General features: G+C 42.6%; 1 protein-coding gene across 2 annotated transcripts in view; it reads right to left on the bottom strand.

Annotated features, from left to right (window-relative positions):
* Positions 1–403: 403 nt before the first annotated feature.
* Positions 404–16,806, bottom strand: part of EBF2 (EBF transcription factor 2) — a 126,234-nt gene continuing 109,831 nt past the window's right edge. The window contains exons 12-16 of one of the 2 annotated variants that reach the window (XM_030964056.1): positions 15,523–15,588; positions 15,098–15,275; positions 12,893–13,078; positions 11,045–11,212; positions 404–4,569 (exon numbers count right to left, since the gene is read on the bottom strand). In XM_030964056.1, coding sequence (XP_030819916.1) covers positions 4,550–4,569; positions 11,045–11,212; positions 12,893–13,078; positions 15,098–15,275; positions 15,523–15,588 — 618 coding nt within the window. In that variant the 3' untranslated portion in view covers positions 404–4,549. Of the gene's footprint in view, positions 4,674–11,044; positions 11,213–12,892; positions 13,079–15,097; positions 15,276–15,522; positions 15,589–16,806 lie in introns of both variants that reach the window. The other variant, XM_030964055.1, reaches the window with a different exon arrangement.

The raw sequence follows: 16,806 nt of genomic DNA, 5'->3' as shown, positions 1-16,806 counted from the left end.
TAATTTTGATTTTTTTCTTTGACCAACTGTATACTCATAACAAAGAAGGGAGGTGTCCAAAAAGGTGTCCAAATTCCCCCTGTCCAACCCTTTGAGTGCTTCCTCCCCGCCACAAAAAAGGACTGAATTCTCACACAGGTGTTGTCCATTTGTAATAAAGGAATGGGCAGAAAAGACCATTAATTATCCTATTATTCCTTACCCAGCATAATCTCAACCTGGCTCTCCCAAATGTGGTTGGATGTTTTACAGGTAAATCGTCAGATCTTGATTTAAAAACTCTCACCTAACATTTTATACCATTTTTAAGTGTTATTGTTACCTTGAGTGACCCATAAAGATGATAAAGAAGCAGATTGAACACTCTGAAATTAAGATAATTCCTTCCTTATTTACAGTAGAAAAATTTTATTTTTTTTTTTGTAGGATAATTTAAAGTTTAAAACTGAAGTAGACATACTCATTTTACAAACAAGATATTCTTCCATAAGTAGGACCATTAAAAACAGTAAACAAAAAAACCAAAAAGCTATCTTTACAAAAGCTCTGTGCATAGCAACTTCATACTGTATATAACTGACAAAGCAAAAAAAAAAAAAAAAAAAAAACAAAACAAAAAAACACCAAAAAAACCAAAAAACCAACCAGCCAACCCCAAATAAACCCCAAAACTATACAGGAGGGAGAAATGAGGCCTTAAATTACAGGAGGGAGGAATGGTTTGGAGAAACCATGCATATTGGAAATGTGCAAAGAAAGATGGAGAGAAAGATCCTCTACTGAGATAAATTATGAGATCAAACCAACTCTTCAGAAGTTATGATGAAATTTGTCATTACCTATTGCAACACTTTCATCTTCCCAGTGGCAAAGAGGAAAACTCTCAGGGAATTGTCAACAGCAACCACTCAAAGAGGACAAGTTTGCTTCTTACAGTGAAAACATTCTTACACATCAATTCTGGAATCATCTTTTCCCTTTTGGCCGAGTGTTCTGCCACTGCCAAAGTCCTTTTTCATGGCCAAGGATTTCTGATTGTGTTTATTTAAAGGTGTTTTTCTCTGTAAACCTCAATTAATTCTACACTCATCTCTAGCACCATGATTTCCCTGCATGAGCAAAATCCATGTTCTAAATAATTCCTAGGTTTATTTTCTTTTTTTTTTTTCTCAAAGCAAACCAGCAAACCAGATTTTTCATACTTGCATCAACACAGGCAATTCCTCTTCTGCAAATGCTTGGAGAAGCTTTTCAGGGAGGTTTCTCTTTTTCACTTGGACTCATGGCAACTGGGCAACTGGACAGAACTAATAAAAATAACTGAAGGGTGAAAGGAATGTTCAGTGTTCCAGAAACTTTCCTTTTTTTATTTTTTATTGCCAGACTGTCATTTTTACCCATGAATCTTCCCAAGATTTCAGTGATGTGATAGATCTTTCTTTCATTTACCTGTGCTGACTAAGCAAAAATAAAAGAGAAGGATGGACAAACACCAGCTTTTCCCATGAAATATCTCTTTTTTTTTTTTCAGTTGGAAACTTTCCTGACTGAGCTTTTGTAATGAAAATCCCATTTGTCAGGAAAAAAGAAGAGGATTTAAGGTAGCAAACTGCTGCTCTCCAGCAGGTGGTCTAGAAATTCCTATTGGTCTGGAATATTTGCCAGACAGAATATTGAGCCTATTTGATGATCAATTTTAGAAGTAGCCTGTACAGAGAAGGGCAGGGGGAATATTCAGGATTTTCATGCTTCAGAGCTGTTTAGGGGTTTAGTAGGTGGGAATGGAGGAGGGGATTTGATAGAATGAGCCTGGTAAGATAATTTTTGGAATTAGAACTCAATGTGTTTTGACTGAAATTTATGAAAGTTTTAATCCAAACTCTTCCAGTCCTTAATCCATTTTTATCCCTGGATAAATGCATAATTCCAAACCTGAATTTGGACTTCCTACTTTGCCCTGCTGGGATATCACTACCTATGAATATATGAAATATTTTGGGGGTTTTGTTGCTGTTTTGCTGTTTGGAACATCCAGGTCAGACCCTGCACCCTGTTGCGTTATGAGAAACAACTCCAGAGCTTTTAACATCTATGATCCTTTGATATTTCAGAGCTCACTTGGTTTCAGGGGTGCTGGTTGATCTCCAGTGGCTGCCACATCCTTGGTGGCACGAGGGGCACACAGAGAACCCATAAGGACAATCAACCTGGAGCCATAACTAACAGGGATTTATTTTATTTCATTGTTTGTGGAACTCAGACAGCTTCAGTAGTCTGACTGTGAAATATTAATTATATCCATGTTTCTTACACCCACACCATTCCCACCAAATCTCTCCTTAAATTGTCATTTTTGCTGATATAAGTTGGGCCTTGAGTTTTAGAAGAGATTAACCTTCCTCTACCTTTTAAAAATGGGACTCAATGGCATTGAGAAGGCACCAAATGAAGACCCTACCAAACCTCCCAGCACAGTCAGGAACACAAAACTCCTTCCCAACAAGTGGGACTTCCTTTAGGAGTGGCCAGAGCAGCCCAGTTGGTGTCTCCAGTCCCTCTGAGATCTCCTACAGAACTCCACGTGCAGGGAACGGATTTATCCCATGAACTGAACTGTGCACTGCACTGGGAAAGGGAACCTGGGGGACCTGGTCCCATCCTTGGAAGTGTTGTTCCATCCCTGGCAGTGCCCAAGGCCAGGCTGGAGGGGGCTTGGAGCCCCCTGGGACAGTGGAGGTGCCCCTGCCCCTGGCAGGGAGTGGCACTGGGTGGGCTGTAAGGTCCCTTCCAACCCCATCATTCCAGGATTTTCTGATTCCCTGCCCTGCTCTCCCAAACCCTGTCCTTCAGGTCATCCCCCTCAGCCTCCCATCACCACCCAGCTGTGGACCTGGAGAGGATTTTTGGCTCTCCCTAATCCCAGTTAGCTCCACAACAGCCCCAAAAGAGCTCAGCCATGTGAGTTGTCCCAGTTTCACCATCCCAAGCCCAGCTCAACTTCTACCATCCCTAAAGATCACCAAGAACACAATTTTCCTTACCCATCCATTAAACTACTGGCAAATGGACAAGTTCAGATCCTGGGGCCTTATTTAGGGTTTATTGATTAACATCAAGATGTTTCCATAGGAGAAATTGTCCATGCAGCCATTAATTGTGTGGATTTTAGACAGGTCTCTGTAGTGTAGCTGATTTTTTTCCCTCCCCACTAAAAATGGCTTTCCAACAACCAAATTCTTTTAAGTGTTCTCTGGTTTAGTTGGATAATTAATGATTTATTTTATCAGACTTGTCCTCACCTTCCAGTTTCAGGAGAGGAGAGGCAAAGGAGAATTAAACTCTTTTTTTTAGGCTAAAATGCAGAAAAATTCAAAGCAATTGATTACCTCTATGACTTCAATATATAACTGGCAAATACTTACCATTTTTAATGACTCAGGATAAAAGTGCATAAATCATTCAAATACATGTTCACCCTTTATAAATGCACCCTAAATATGAAGCATAACTGAACTTAAGGTGTTCTAACTACATGGAAAACCCCAGAGAACCCTTCCCATCCTAATTCATACATTGAATCTATAAAATAAACTCAGTACCTCATGAAAAATCTGATTCACTCAAATCCCTAAGTGCCACTCACTCATCAGCTGGGTCTTTGAGACTTAGCAGTTAATCTTAGTACCTGAATATTTTAATTGAAGCAAAAAAATGGAAAGGGGGAAAGATGAGGAAGGTGAAAAAATTCCTACATGAGCTGTTTACCACAATGTAGGTAAAAGTTTCTGAGGGTTTTGTTAATCAGAAAGAATCCTTTACATCCTTGCACATGAATTCAGTAAGGGGGGGAGTGAGGAGCAATTGCAGCAGTAATAATATATCTCAAACTTATCACTACATTTTTGCATCATCTGTCTTCATTGTACAACTGGAGGAAAAAATCCAAAACAGGGTTTAATTTCTACCTCTACATACAATAAGTTACAAGTTTATTTATTTAAATAATTGTAAAACATCTTACATTTTTTTAAAGAGGTTAAACTATAAGCAAATACACACATACACCAAAGTTCCATCACTCATGTCAGTTTGTCCTAGAAATTCTTTCATGCTGGTACCCTGTTTTGTTGAATTGTTTTTCTGCATAAACTAAATCGATATCTGAAAGGCTCCATAGAAAATAGAAACTTCAACTTTTTTACCCCTACAAAGTAAAACAAATTGTATCCAAAATATCAACCTTGAATCATTTTGCCAATTTCTTTTTTTCCTTTGAATATTTTACAAATCTTAGGAAGGTTTTCATGTCTTCCAGGAAAGACTTTGCATTTCTAATTCCATTTTGCCAACTCTTGTTCATCCTGGCTCTTGCTGATTCTTCATTCCCAATGTTTGAGGAGTTGATGTGATTGTGTCAGAAATATGAAACAGGTAAATGATGCAGACTTCTATCTCGTCCAATCCATAAAAAATGTTCCTTTTTTTTCCTGGGCCTGGCTTTTCCCCAAAAAAGAGCTTGTAGTGCTATTTTTTTCTTTTTAGTGGTCCATCACAATAAGTAGTTTTGTGCTGTAAAAGAAAAATGAAAAAAAAGGAGGAAAAAAGGGAAGAGGGAGGGAGAGCAGCAAAGCTGCCCCTTCCTTACATCGGGGGAATGACAAGACCAGTCATGGCTGAAAAAGAAAAGTGAAAAAGATGAAATTGTGGCAAAATGTTATGGAACAAAATCTATTTGAGCCCTTCACCCTCCTGTGAGCAGTCAGGAATCACAGGAAGGGCCTGATCTGAGGTCAGATTAGAGTTTTCCTGTCTTTAAATCTTTTGGTGTTGTAGTGAGAACTGTGAGGACTGACTGTGACACAGGCAATGGGCAAAGGGCTGTTCTAGGGTAAAAAGGATCAAATTTCTTCCTGTGAGGGTGAGGAGGGGCTGGGATGGAATTCCCAGGGAGCTGCGGCTGTCCCTGGATCCCTGGCAGTGCCCAAGGCCAGGCTGGAGCCCCCTGAGACAGTGGGAGGTGTCCCTGCCATGGCAGGGGTGGTGCTGGATGGGATTTAAGGTGCTTTCCCAAACCACTCCATGGTTTTCTGTTTCTGTGAAAATCCCAGGCCCACCAGGGTTATTAAATGGATGAAAAAGGGAGAGGATTAATTCAATTCATGTGCATTTGCAGAAAAACCTTCCCATTTTTGGGTTCTTATCTCTGGAGAGAAGTCCTTGGAGGTGGACATTGCTCAGAACTGTCCCCAAATTCAGACTTCTCAAGCTGAACACTCAAAACCATCCTCAAAATCCAAAACTGAGCAGGGCCTGTGCTCCCTACCCCCCCTGCTCATCTGCTTGGAAGGGCTGGGAGCAAGGAAAGGTGTGGAAGCAAAGGGAGCTCCCCCTGTGCTCCTGACAAGACCAAACCAGGGAATTCCAAGCCCTGAGTCACCGGCCAAGGCCCAGGGCTGGGGTTTGCCAGTCTGGTTCCAGTGGAAACAGCCTCACTTCCTCACAGTGTTTCCCCCGGTGTCTGAGTCACTGCAGCCCTACCTGGCCCACTCCCAGCACACTGGGCTTATGTAAATTCTGTATTAGTCACTCTCCTGCCTTTAATTGCAGCTGTGCTCTCGTAACCAACAGCAGCAGCACTTGGAGCTGCCTGGGACTGGTGCTGCTCCCTGAGGTTTGAGGGGTAAGTTGAGTTTGGATGTATTTATATAACAAATGAGTGAGTCACGTTTTCAAAGGGGCCTCGCTGCAGTGCGAGGTCCTAATCCTGCAAAGATTTATGTTCACTGCAATTTGTGCAATTATTGGTGTGTTTAAAGGCCCATCCCACTGAGAATTCATTTCACCCTTTCCTTGAGAGGGTTTAAAAAAGTGCTTTGGGCAAGTTCCTGAGCTAACACAAGTCTGTTACTGGAGCTGTGTTTTTAAACAACTGTGGATATGGTCTGTGATTTAATACAATAGGAAAATAAATATTTTCATATTTTCTTACTGACTGGGGCTAAAGTCCCTGCCAATTTTAGCAGATAGCTGAAAGGGAAAGTGAAACCCAACAGCCTGAAGTCAAACAGATACCTTTTGTAATTGCTTTGGAATTTGCTGTTGTTCCTCATATTTTCAAACCTGCATAAAGCAGGTAAACACTTTCATGCCTGTTTTTGGGATATGTGTGAGTGCATTAGAAGAGAGATTTTCTGACGACACCAAGGATGCTGATCCATTCCTTTTCCTCACCCCCAAACCCCAAAAATAATCCTACTGGCGGTGTCTCAGAGTGACATGGAGAGCTGGCTATTGACCCCATGCCTGCCTCTCTGTCCCTAGAAAGGAAAACTTGATTTAGCCTTGGATTTGTGCCCTGCTCCAGGCTCTGCTGGGCTGCAGGAAGAGGTGAGCTCGTGCCCGGTGTGCTGGCTCCATCCCACAGGTGTCCCAGGGGAGCAGATCCTCGTGCTCTGCTCCAGGCAGAATCACCCAGGCTGCCTCCAGGAGTTTAAAGGGCTTGTCTCAGGTGTCCTGGCTGGGTCTTTGCCTGAAGCAAGTAAAGGAGCACCTGCACAGACAGTGCCTGGCTTGTCCCCATCCAGGATGATCTTTCCTGGCTGTGGGATGTCTGGGCACAGGGGCTGCACCCCTGGAACAGCTGAGCACAGCTTAGCTTCAGCCGTTCAGGGGCTGGTGCCAGTGCAGCTTCAGCTCTGTTCCCAAGAGAGCCAGTCCATAATGGCATAAATGCTTTTTTGTGATGCTATTTTTATTAACAGTATTTTCACTTTTTTTAATCAAGGAGAACTTCCAGCAAAGCAAAGCAAAGCTTAAACATGAGTTTTTGCTAAGTCTCTTCAAAAATATTTTGAGAAAACTTGTAGATGCATCATTTTGGGAAGTTGCTTAACTTTAAATGAAAGCACATTTTTTACTGTAGGATTCGAGATACTACTAATAAAATAATATATGTATTGGAATGAACAGGTTTCCAGAGAAGCTGTGGCTTCTCCATCCCTGGCAGTGCCCAAGGCCAGGTTGGATGGGGCTTGGAGCAGCCTGGGATAGTGGAAGGTGTCCCTGCCCCTGGCAGGGAGTGGGGCTGGATGGGTTTTAATGTCCCTCCCAGTCCAAATGATCCTGGGATTTTGTGATTCCATGATCTGATATAGCAAGTTCTATAACACAGAAAATACAAGCAAAGCCTGATTTGTGTCACTGGCATTTCATTCTCAGCTTCACCTCCTCCTGCAACAAAGAATGAGTCAGTGGAGGAATATTGGCTGGAATTCTCACCTGGTTTTCCCCAGCTCATCTCTCAGCTTCTCTCTCTTTTCACACACCCTGCTCTGCCCATTTCCACCCCACCTCCACTCCCCGTTGGGGCTGCACTGTCAAAAGCCTATTCCCAGCCTGGATCGCTTTTTATTGAATGTTTGGGAGGTTTGGATTAAGGTCTTACACTGCTAGCAAAGCTGTAATTATTTTTGCCTGTATTACTATATATTGAATCGATGTAACTTTTCAATAAAAGTGGTTCAATGCAGGACACTCCCTGATGAGTTGGGAATATAGCAACCTCCAGTCATTATCCCAGAGGGTCTTTTTTTTTCTCTTGGAGGGAAATGGAAAAAGAATTAGAGATGAGTCTTATTGTATTAACCTTGACAGCTTGCAATTATCAACTGAAACACTTGATTAAAATTGTCACAAGGTTGGAGAATTTTTTTATAAATAAATAATCAAAGATGGGTAGCACCCAGATGATCTGGTGATAGGCACCTTTAATGGGTGTAATTAATAATGATCACAAGCCTGGTGTGTACAAGTGGCCTTTGGAAAACTGTCTTGGAGTGGAAAAGGACTCACTGCAATTCAAATGTGAGAACTGAGAAGAGAATTGATGCTGAACTCCAGGATCGTGGAATGGTTTGGGTTAGAAGGGACATTACAGCTGATCTCATCCAGCTCCTGCCATGGCAGGGACACCTCCCACTGTCCCAAGCTGCTCCAACCTGGCCTTGGGCACTTCCAGGGCTGGGGCAGCCACAGCTTCCCTGGGAATTCCATCCGAGCCCCTCACCACCCTCACAAGGAGCAAATCCTCCTAAAACACATTCTTGGGAAAAAACCACTCCCTGTAAACTGCTGGAATAATGGGATTGCAAATCTGAGGATGAAGATTGCACAGCTGCTCCTGCTTAGATTGGTTTTAATCCAGGCTTAAATACTGCTGTGGTTAACATATATGGAAGCTCTAATCTAGATTTCCATTGCTGCCTGTAAGGAGAGTGGCATGCTCTGAAGGGCTGGTGAAGAAGGAGGAGAGGGAGGAGAAGAAGAAGGAGAAGGAGAAGATGGCAAAGCAGAAGAAAAAGAAGAAGATAAAGAAGAAAAAGAAGAAGACAAAGAAGAAGAAGACAAAGAAGAAGAAGAAGAAGACGAAGAAGATGAAGGAGAAGGAGAAGATTATCATCCTCTAAATGTAGATATATAATTCTATAATATATCTATTATTATTATATATTGAGGAGATGTTTTCCACATGTTATGGGTGGGGAAATTCAGAGTCAATGGGCTTTGGAAAGGGGCCTGCACATATTCACTCCTTGCCCTGTGCTTTTGCTATTCTCTCTCCAGCAGCATTTTTGGATACCTAAGTTTGATAAATAAGTAAATAAATCCTAAATTCCATGCCCAGCACACCTATCTCTGGTTTTCAGCCCCAGGGGTGACGTGGCAGAGGGCATTATCCATCTCCCACTGCCTCAGTCCAGGCAAGAAGCCTCTTTGGGAGCCTCCTGTTGACTTTTTGGCCACATCTGTCTGTCAGCACTGTGGGAACGTTAATTTGGATATCAGGCTGCGTGTACCTGGATCTTTTCCAAAGCATGTGCTCCCCAGCTTGCATCAATTTAAATATTTCAGCTGGAATTTGCATCCATGGCTGAAAGAGTTCAATAGTTACCAAGACCTGGTGTAACAAACCTTGTTTCTGCTTGCTGTGTCACTGACCACTCCTGCTTTATTGGATACTTTAATTTATGAGTATACTTATGTTTGTGTTGATGTACAGGTAGAAATTCCACGAAGGAGGGGATGTGGTTAATAAATTCTGTATCCATCAATCTCTGATATTGCTAATTCAGCAATTATTCACAACCTTAACTCAAAGATTAACCCTGACCAGCTCAGGACTGGACTTTGGTCAGTAGAAATGGATGGATGTCAGGTTTTAGCTTTGAGATTTTGTTATATTTAATATTAAAGCTCAATTTTTAGAATCCCTTATTGATTACTGATTTACAGACTGGATAAAATATGTTGTGAACGCCAAATGGCAGAGATGGCACCAGCTGGTCTCTAGTACTTTATTTCTTTATAGGTTGAAACAGAGATAAACTCTTTCTAAACAGAGCATTGAGTGTTACCTTAAGGAAAATTATTAATTTAAATATTTCAGTCATTTCTCAATCTGTCCTTTTTCTGTCTCCCAGAAGCAGCCTGAGTGATTTTCTCTCTGATTTGTGTTTAGCACTGCCTCAGGTAACTCCTTCATATTTAGGGTTAATATTCAGGCCTTCTTTACATAACAGTTAGACAAGTTTAAAGCAGACTTAAATCTGTGCATTCACATGGTGAGATCAATGGATCTAGCCATTCATGGGAAGAAAATTACCTTAGGAAAGAGTGGATTTTCTTGTAATTGAAGCAGGGGAAGACGCTGTTTCAGAATTCTCTGAGTTAGCTCTTAAAAATGTTACTGTTTTTGTTCAGCACACTTAGAATTTCTTTATTACATACAATAATCACACTTTCTGCAAGTTCCTGTGGCCCAGCTAAGGGTTTCTATCACACCCAGCCAAACAGGTGCTGTTTGTGGGGCTCATTTGGAATTACCACTGGCTCTTGGCACAGCTCAATTCCCAGAGCTGTGTTTCCTAGGCTATCTCTAGTGAAGTCTGAAGGAGCCAGATGACTTCCCAGGCCCAATAAAGGCATTTTTTATGGAGACTTGGAGCATATTTATGTGCTGCACACACCCCCCCCAGCCTGTTAAAAGCAAGAATTCGGTACAGGTTTCCATTCTTATCTTACTGCTCACATTTGTTTCACAGATCACCTTTAAAAGGGCTGTAAATGGGCTGTGGGGCTCAATTCCCGGGCTGAGCCTAAATCTTGCAGCAGGTTTGTGTTCTGGACAGAGCTGGGGATTAACTCTGCTCTGTTTAACAGGTCCCCCAAGCCTGAGGAGAAGTCATTCCCCGCAAAAGAGCTGATATTCCCCTATATTCCAGGGAAAGGTGTCCCTGCCTCTGCTGGGGGTTGGAACTGGATCTTTAAGGTCCTTTCCCAGCCCAAACAATTCTGGGGCTGAAACTCATTGGGTCAGAACCTTCCTGTGAAAATCAGTGCCTGGCCCCTCTGCTCTAAAGCCAAAAGCTTGGACTGATCCTCTAATCCAGCTGGCCTGGGGCAGGTTTTCACTCCTGAGCCCTGTAGTGCCAAGTGATGGCACTCAGGGTGGTGCCGGGTGGCACTCAGGGTGGTTTTCCCAATGGAAGCTTTGGTGTGAATGAGCAGGAGCACATCCCACTGTGATGGGAATGAACAAGAGCACATCCCAGTTTGGTGGAATGAACAGGAGCACATCCCAGTTTGGTGGGAATGAACAGGAGCACATCCCAGTTTGGTGGAATGAGCAGGAGCACATCCCATTTTGTTGGGAATGAGCAGGAGCACATCCCAGTTTGATGGGAATGAACAGGAGCACACCCCAGTTTGGTGGGAATGAGCAGGAGCACATCCCACTGTAATGGGAATGAACAGGAGCACATCCCAGTTTGGTGGGAATGAGCAGGAGCACATCCCACTGTAATGGGAATGAACAGGAGCACATCCCAGTTTGGTGGGAATGAGCAGGAGCACACCCCAGTTTGGTGGGAATGAGCAGGAGCACATCCCACTGTGATGGGAATGAACAAGAGCACATCCCAGTTTGATGGGAATGAGCAGGAGCACATCCCAGTTTGGTGGGAATGAACAGGAGCACTTTGCTCACCTCTGAAGCCGTTCCCATTGCCACTGGAGCAGGCAGGGGAGGGGGAGCCCTGGGGTCTGATGACAGGAGCAAAGGCACTCTTCTGTTTGACTGCAGGGAACACTGAGGAGGAGAACGGGAGGATGGAAGAAGTGCTGGAGGAGCCGACTGTTGGACTTGAAGACATCACTGCCAAAGAAAAAAAAGGAATTTCTTGTCAGAAATTCGGTAAAACTGTTCCAAGAATCCATTGTCTGATTCCTTATTTTACCTCTCAAAGGTCTCATTCTCTCAGTGAGTATAATTAGAGTAAGTCTGAAGTAGAGAGGGACCTAAACTAAATAGTTCAAAAAAAAATTAGGGGTGAGGGTGCCAGAAAATTGAAAATCATCACGGTAAAACCAGAGTCAATAGGAACTGTAATGTCCTGTCCACTCAGTGTCCTTGGAATCTGGAAAGGTTGGCAAATCCTGAGTCTTCCCCAGTTTTTTAAAAATTAATTTTCCTTGGTTTCAAGCTGCTGCTTAATTTTACTCTAAATAAGCTACTTTTTAAAAAAGTGCCTTGCAAGAATAAAGCCCCTTTCCATATATATATCTACAATAACTTTCATCTATATCTACAATAACTAGTCCAGGAGCTGTTTGCTGAGCTTCTAGAACAATATCAGCCGTTCCTCAGCAAAAGGAGGAATAAATAACAGTATTTCATGTGAATTCCCAGGTCTCTCGGTAGTATTAGTTTGAAAGCACAATAACACAAGAGAGACCTGGTCCTTTCCTTCTGAAAAGCTCCAGAAGAGGGAATAGTAGTAGTAGTAGTAGTAATAATAATAATAATCATCATCATCATCATCATCATAGAAGAAGAAGAAGGAGAAGTTTAGCTCTTCATCCTGTTTATATATATACATATATAACACATATATAATTATTTACTTACATCATAGCTGGTGGTATACTTTTTTTTTGTTTGTTTTTCACACATTCCCTAGACAAAGGGAAATCAAGGTATGGAAGGAAAAGTGGCTGTTCATAGTAAAACAAGCAGAAATTGAGAGATTAATTCTACTATATGTTACATTTCTGGTTATGAAGTTAATATGGTTTCACAGGAAATTAATCCCCAATTCAGCTCTCAGGTATTGATAATGCCTTCAAACTCATAAAGATTATTTCAGAGTGGCTTTTACCCAGGATTTGCCAAGTCTCTGTGCTAAAAGCAGTGGCTACTCGCTTAATAAAGCTGCAAATTGCACCTCATTTCCCACAGTGGCGTTGCCACTCAGGAATCTGCATAAGGATAAAAAAATGGAGGAAAATAAAGTTCAATACTCAAAAAATGGGAGCCTTCTGTAGCTGGTACCCAAAGACATTCAGCCCTAAAGAGAGCCTTTGGTTGGGTGTGCCCTGAACCATTTGGGGTTTCTGGGGCAGGGGGGCAGATCCTTGCCAAGGAGAGCCTTTGTCTGAGTGTGCCCTGAACCATTTGATGTTTCTGGGGCAGATCCCTGCCAAGGAGAGCCTTTGCCTGGGTGTGCCCTGATCCATTTGGTGTCTCTGGGGCAGGACAGCCTTTGGCTGGAAGTGACCAGAAACATTTGGGGTTTCTGGGGCAGATCCTTGCCAAGGAGAGCCTTTGGCTGGGTGTTCTGATCCATTTGGGGTTTCTGGGGCAGATCCTTGCCAAGGAGAGCCTTTGGCTGGGTGTTCTGATCCATTTGGGGTTTCTGGGGCAGGGGGGCCTTTGGCTGGCTGTTCCCTGATCCATTTGGGGTTTCTGGGGCAGGGGGGCCTTTGGCCGGGTGTTCCCTGATCCATTTGGGGTTTCTGGGGCAGGGCACATAGATCAGGGTGAGCAGGGCCGTACATCCGTAGGGGGAGCCGCTCGGGGAGCCGTTGATGAAGCCGGGCGAGCCGGGCACGCCCAGGTTGCCCATGGGCACGTTGCTGTAGCCGTTCATGCTGCTGCTGGACGTGCTGTAGCTGGACTGCTGCGGGGTGGAGCTGGACGAGTAGCCCCGGGGGGAGATGCTGCTGGTGTTACGGATGTAACCTGGAAATAAAGCACATTTCAGAACACCTGAGTGACTCAAAACTCCCTCCTGCACATCCTCGCCTTTAATAAATGCCATTGAAATCCAGATTATTTAAAAGGTTTAGGCAACACCAACAAATTCAGTGGTTTCTCCTGCAGTTAAAGTTCTGAACCAACTTTTTGAAGTGATCCAATGTACATTTTCCAAATAAAATTTGATTTATTAAAATTTTTAATTCATTCAAAGACCTGGACAACAGTGTGTGTGCTTATGTTTACCTGTGGTAGAATTTATAATATATGGGATTTTCTACCTTTGAATTAGGGAGGATTTACTCTTCAAATTACTGTTGAATTGTTAAATTACAGATAAATTACAGATAAAACAAGTACATTAGTGAGGGGAAATGATAACCCATATAAAGTTTGTAGTTTAACTTTTAATTTCCTCTACTTGGGAGAAATAATAAACTGGATAAGTAAAGCCCATTTTTATTGTATTAAAAAATGCTAACAAATATTTGAGATACAAAATTTTTACCCTTATTTATCCCAATTTAGCCCTTTTTTACTCCAAAAAGACAGTTAAAAATGATAGCTACCAGCATGAAAGGATAAAATCATTATTCCAGCTGCAAAAGGGTCTTTCCATGAACAAACTTTCATTAGAGGGACTGATACAATAATTACATTAAGAGTAGTCACTATTTAGATATAATATTTAGGTATATCAAGTCAGGTATTTTCTGCTCATTTACATTATGAGGTTCTAATTCAGGGCTGGTAAGACCTTGAAAAAAATGAACAAGATTATCTACATGATGGATTTTAACTGGACAGATAGAAAATTAACTTTAAACGACCTGGGTTTGCTGTCTTAGAGTGTTAAACACAGCCACTTATTGAGATCAACAACAGACTGTGTGTGCTAAAAATCAAAATATTCAGGACACAGAAAAGTTGATCATTCTTTCAATGAAAATTCTTTAAAAATTTTTTTTTCAGTGTTAATACATTATTTTATGGGTTGTTTTCCTCACAATTAATAGTGTATCTGGACTAAATGTAATATATACAATATATGAATGTTGGTAAAATTAACACTGAAGCAGCTGCCTTAAAAACAAAAAAAAAAGGAACATTTCCCACCTCTGTGTGAGGTTTTTTCCAGCTGCTGCCATTGCTGTTTGTGAAAACAGAGATATCATCAAAAAATTTATATTTTAAGGGGGACAGGGAGGGAATTCAGGGGTGAGTTGGTATCAAAAGTAATCAAAAATTATTTCAGATAAGACACAGGGGCAGCACCACCATTTGTGATGCCCAGTGTGGGAATCTATAAAATCAGAGGGTTTTGGGAAAGCTGCAAAAGGCAGAACTGTGATTAGAGCTAAGCAGTAGCCATGAGATTGGTCAGCAGGAAAATTATGTAAGGAGTAGAAAAGTAAGGACAAATAGAACAATGGTCTGTGTATTAACTCTTGGCTAGAATAACTCCTGAAGCTACAGAAAAGTTTATCTGGAGAGATATTAGGGAGTTCTAAGCTTAATAATGGAGCTCTGTGCATTGTGTTTAAGGCTTACAAGCAGGGATTGTATTTGAAATAAGCAGGCATTGTTTAACCAAAGGTACCTGTGCTTATAGTGATTGGATAGAACTGCTGTCAATGTGCTTTTGCTTTGTGTGATTGGTCAAAAAACTCTTAAAGTGAGTTGTGACATGAAGTTCTTTGTCTGCTGCCTGGGATATCAGCTGCTGGCATTTTCCCATTGTCATAACCATGGAATGAGGCTGATGCTGGAAAATAAAACAGCTTGAGAGGTGTCCAACAGCAGCCCCATCCCGCTGGTGATTTGTACAGACCCTCAGCCAGCAATACCCAGAGTTAAAGGCACCGCTGGGCACAGGGAGAGGTTGGAAATCAGATCCAGGGAAAAGCGATTGGGAAGGAGAGGTTGGAAATTGGATCCGGAAAGAGCAACTGGGAAGGTGACTGGGTTGGGGTTTCCAGCTCCGGGGAACGCTCCGGGGCTCACCCTGGTTGTTGCCCTGTGCCGACTCAGAGATGCTGACGCCCAGCTGGCTGCCGTAGGAGTTGATGCCCATCATGGAGCTGTGGGCAGGGGAGCTGGGCAGCGCGGGGATCTGCGCGGGGTTGCGGGGCACACTGTACAGCGCCTCGGCGATGTCAGCCGCACGCTTCAGGATCAGCTCCTGCCAAGGAACCAACGGGGCACAGCTCAGGCAGGATCGGAGCAGTGGGAACCTCCTGGGAACCTCCTGGGAACCTCCTGGGAACCCCCCAGGAACCCCTCGGGAACCTCCCAGGAACCCGCTGGGAACCCCCCAGGAGCCTCTTGGGAACCCCCAGGAACCCCCCAGGAACCCCCCAGGAACCCCCCAGGAACCCCCTGGGAACCCCCCGGGGCCGGGCTGCACCACCCCCACCCCGCAGCCTGACCTGGTTGTTGTGGGGCGTCCCGTACAGGGCCTCGACCAGGTCAGCAGCTCTTTTCAGAAGCATCTCCTGTGGGGCACAGGGAAAGAGGTGTTGTAATGGCAAAAATAGCTTCTGATCAATAAAATGAAGTAAAATAAATATATAATAAATAAAGAAAATAAGTAAACAAAAAGGAAATATATAATAAATGGAATAAAATATATAAATAAAATAATAAAATAAGTATATAACAAATAAAAATAAATATAAATTACAATTAATTAAAGTATATAAATAAAATAACAATAAAAATAAATATATAATAAATAAAAATAAATACAAAATACAATTTATTAAATAAGTATGTAATGAGTAAAATACAAACAAATAACTGAATGCAATAAACACAATAAAATGGTAAAATAAAATAGAACAGGAGAAAATAAATAAAATAATAAATTTAATAAGACAGAATAGACTAGACTAGCCTAAAATAAATACAATAAATAGACAAATGAATAGAATAGAATAGAATAGAATAGAATAGAATAGAATAGAATAGAATAGAATAGAATAGAATAGAATAGAATAGAATAGAATAGAATAGAATAGAATAGTTAAATAAATAAAACTAATAATCTCTCAAGTGACTCCAGTATTTGTGTGTGGTCACTGAAGCCCGGGTGCTTTCAGGTGCTGTGTTCAGGTGTTATTTGCCAGGTACCAGAGGAATTTAAGCCCTCCCAGTGGGTCAGAGCAGCCCCCCAAAGCACGAGTCCCTTCGGAGCCAGCAGGAGCCGATCCCTGGCTCGGCCGAGCCGAGTGCGGGGCTCCTCCATGACCCGGAGCTCTCCAGAGTCCTGAACCTGCTCCACCTCTGCCGCGCCAGAAACGGAGACAAACCCCAGACATCCCTGCTCCCCCGGGGATTTCAATGGATCCCTTTGCATGGACACACGAACATGTGTAGGATTCAGTGCATCCCTTTGCATGGGCACACGAACGTGTGTAGGATTCAGTGCATCCCTTTGCATGGACACACGAACGTGTGTAGGATTCAGTGCATCCCTTTGCATGGACACACGAACGTGTGTAGGATTCAGTGCATCCCTTTGCATGGACACACGAACGTGTGTAGGATTCAGTGCATCCCTTTGCATGGACACACGAACGTGTGTAGGATTCAGTGCATCCCTTTGCATGGGCATATGAACGTGTGTAGGATTCAGTGCATCCCTTTGCATGGACACACGAACGTGTGTAGGATTCAGTGCATCCCTTTGCATGGACACACTGGCAATGTGT

Source organism: Camarhynchus parvulus, chromosome 22, assembly GCF_901933205.1.
Source record: "Camarhynchus parvulus chromosome 22, STF_HiC, whole genome shotgun sequence".
Lineage (NCBI taxonomy): Eukaryota > Metazoa > Chordata > Aves > Passeriformes > Thraupidae > Camarhynchus > Camarhynchus parvulus.
The sequence above is the reverse complement of the archived record's forward strand: the minus strand, read 5'-3'. Positions and strand labels throughout refer to the sequence as shown.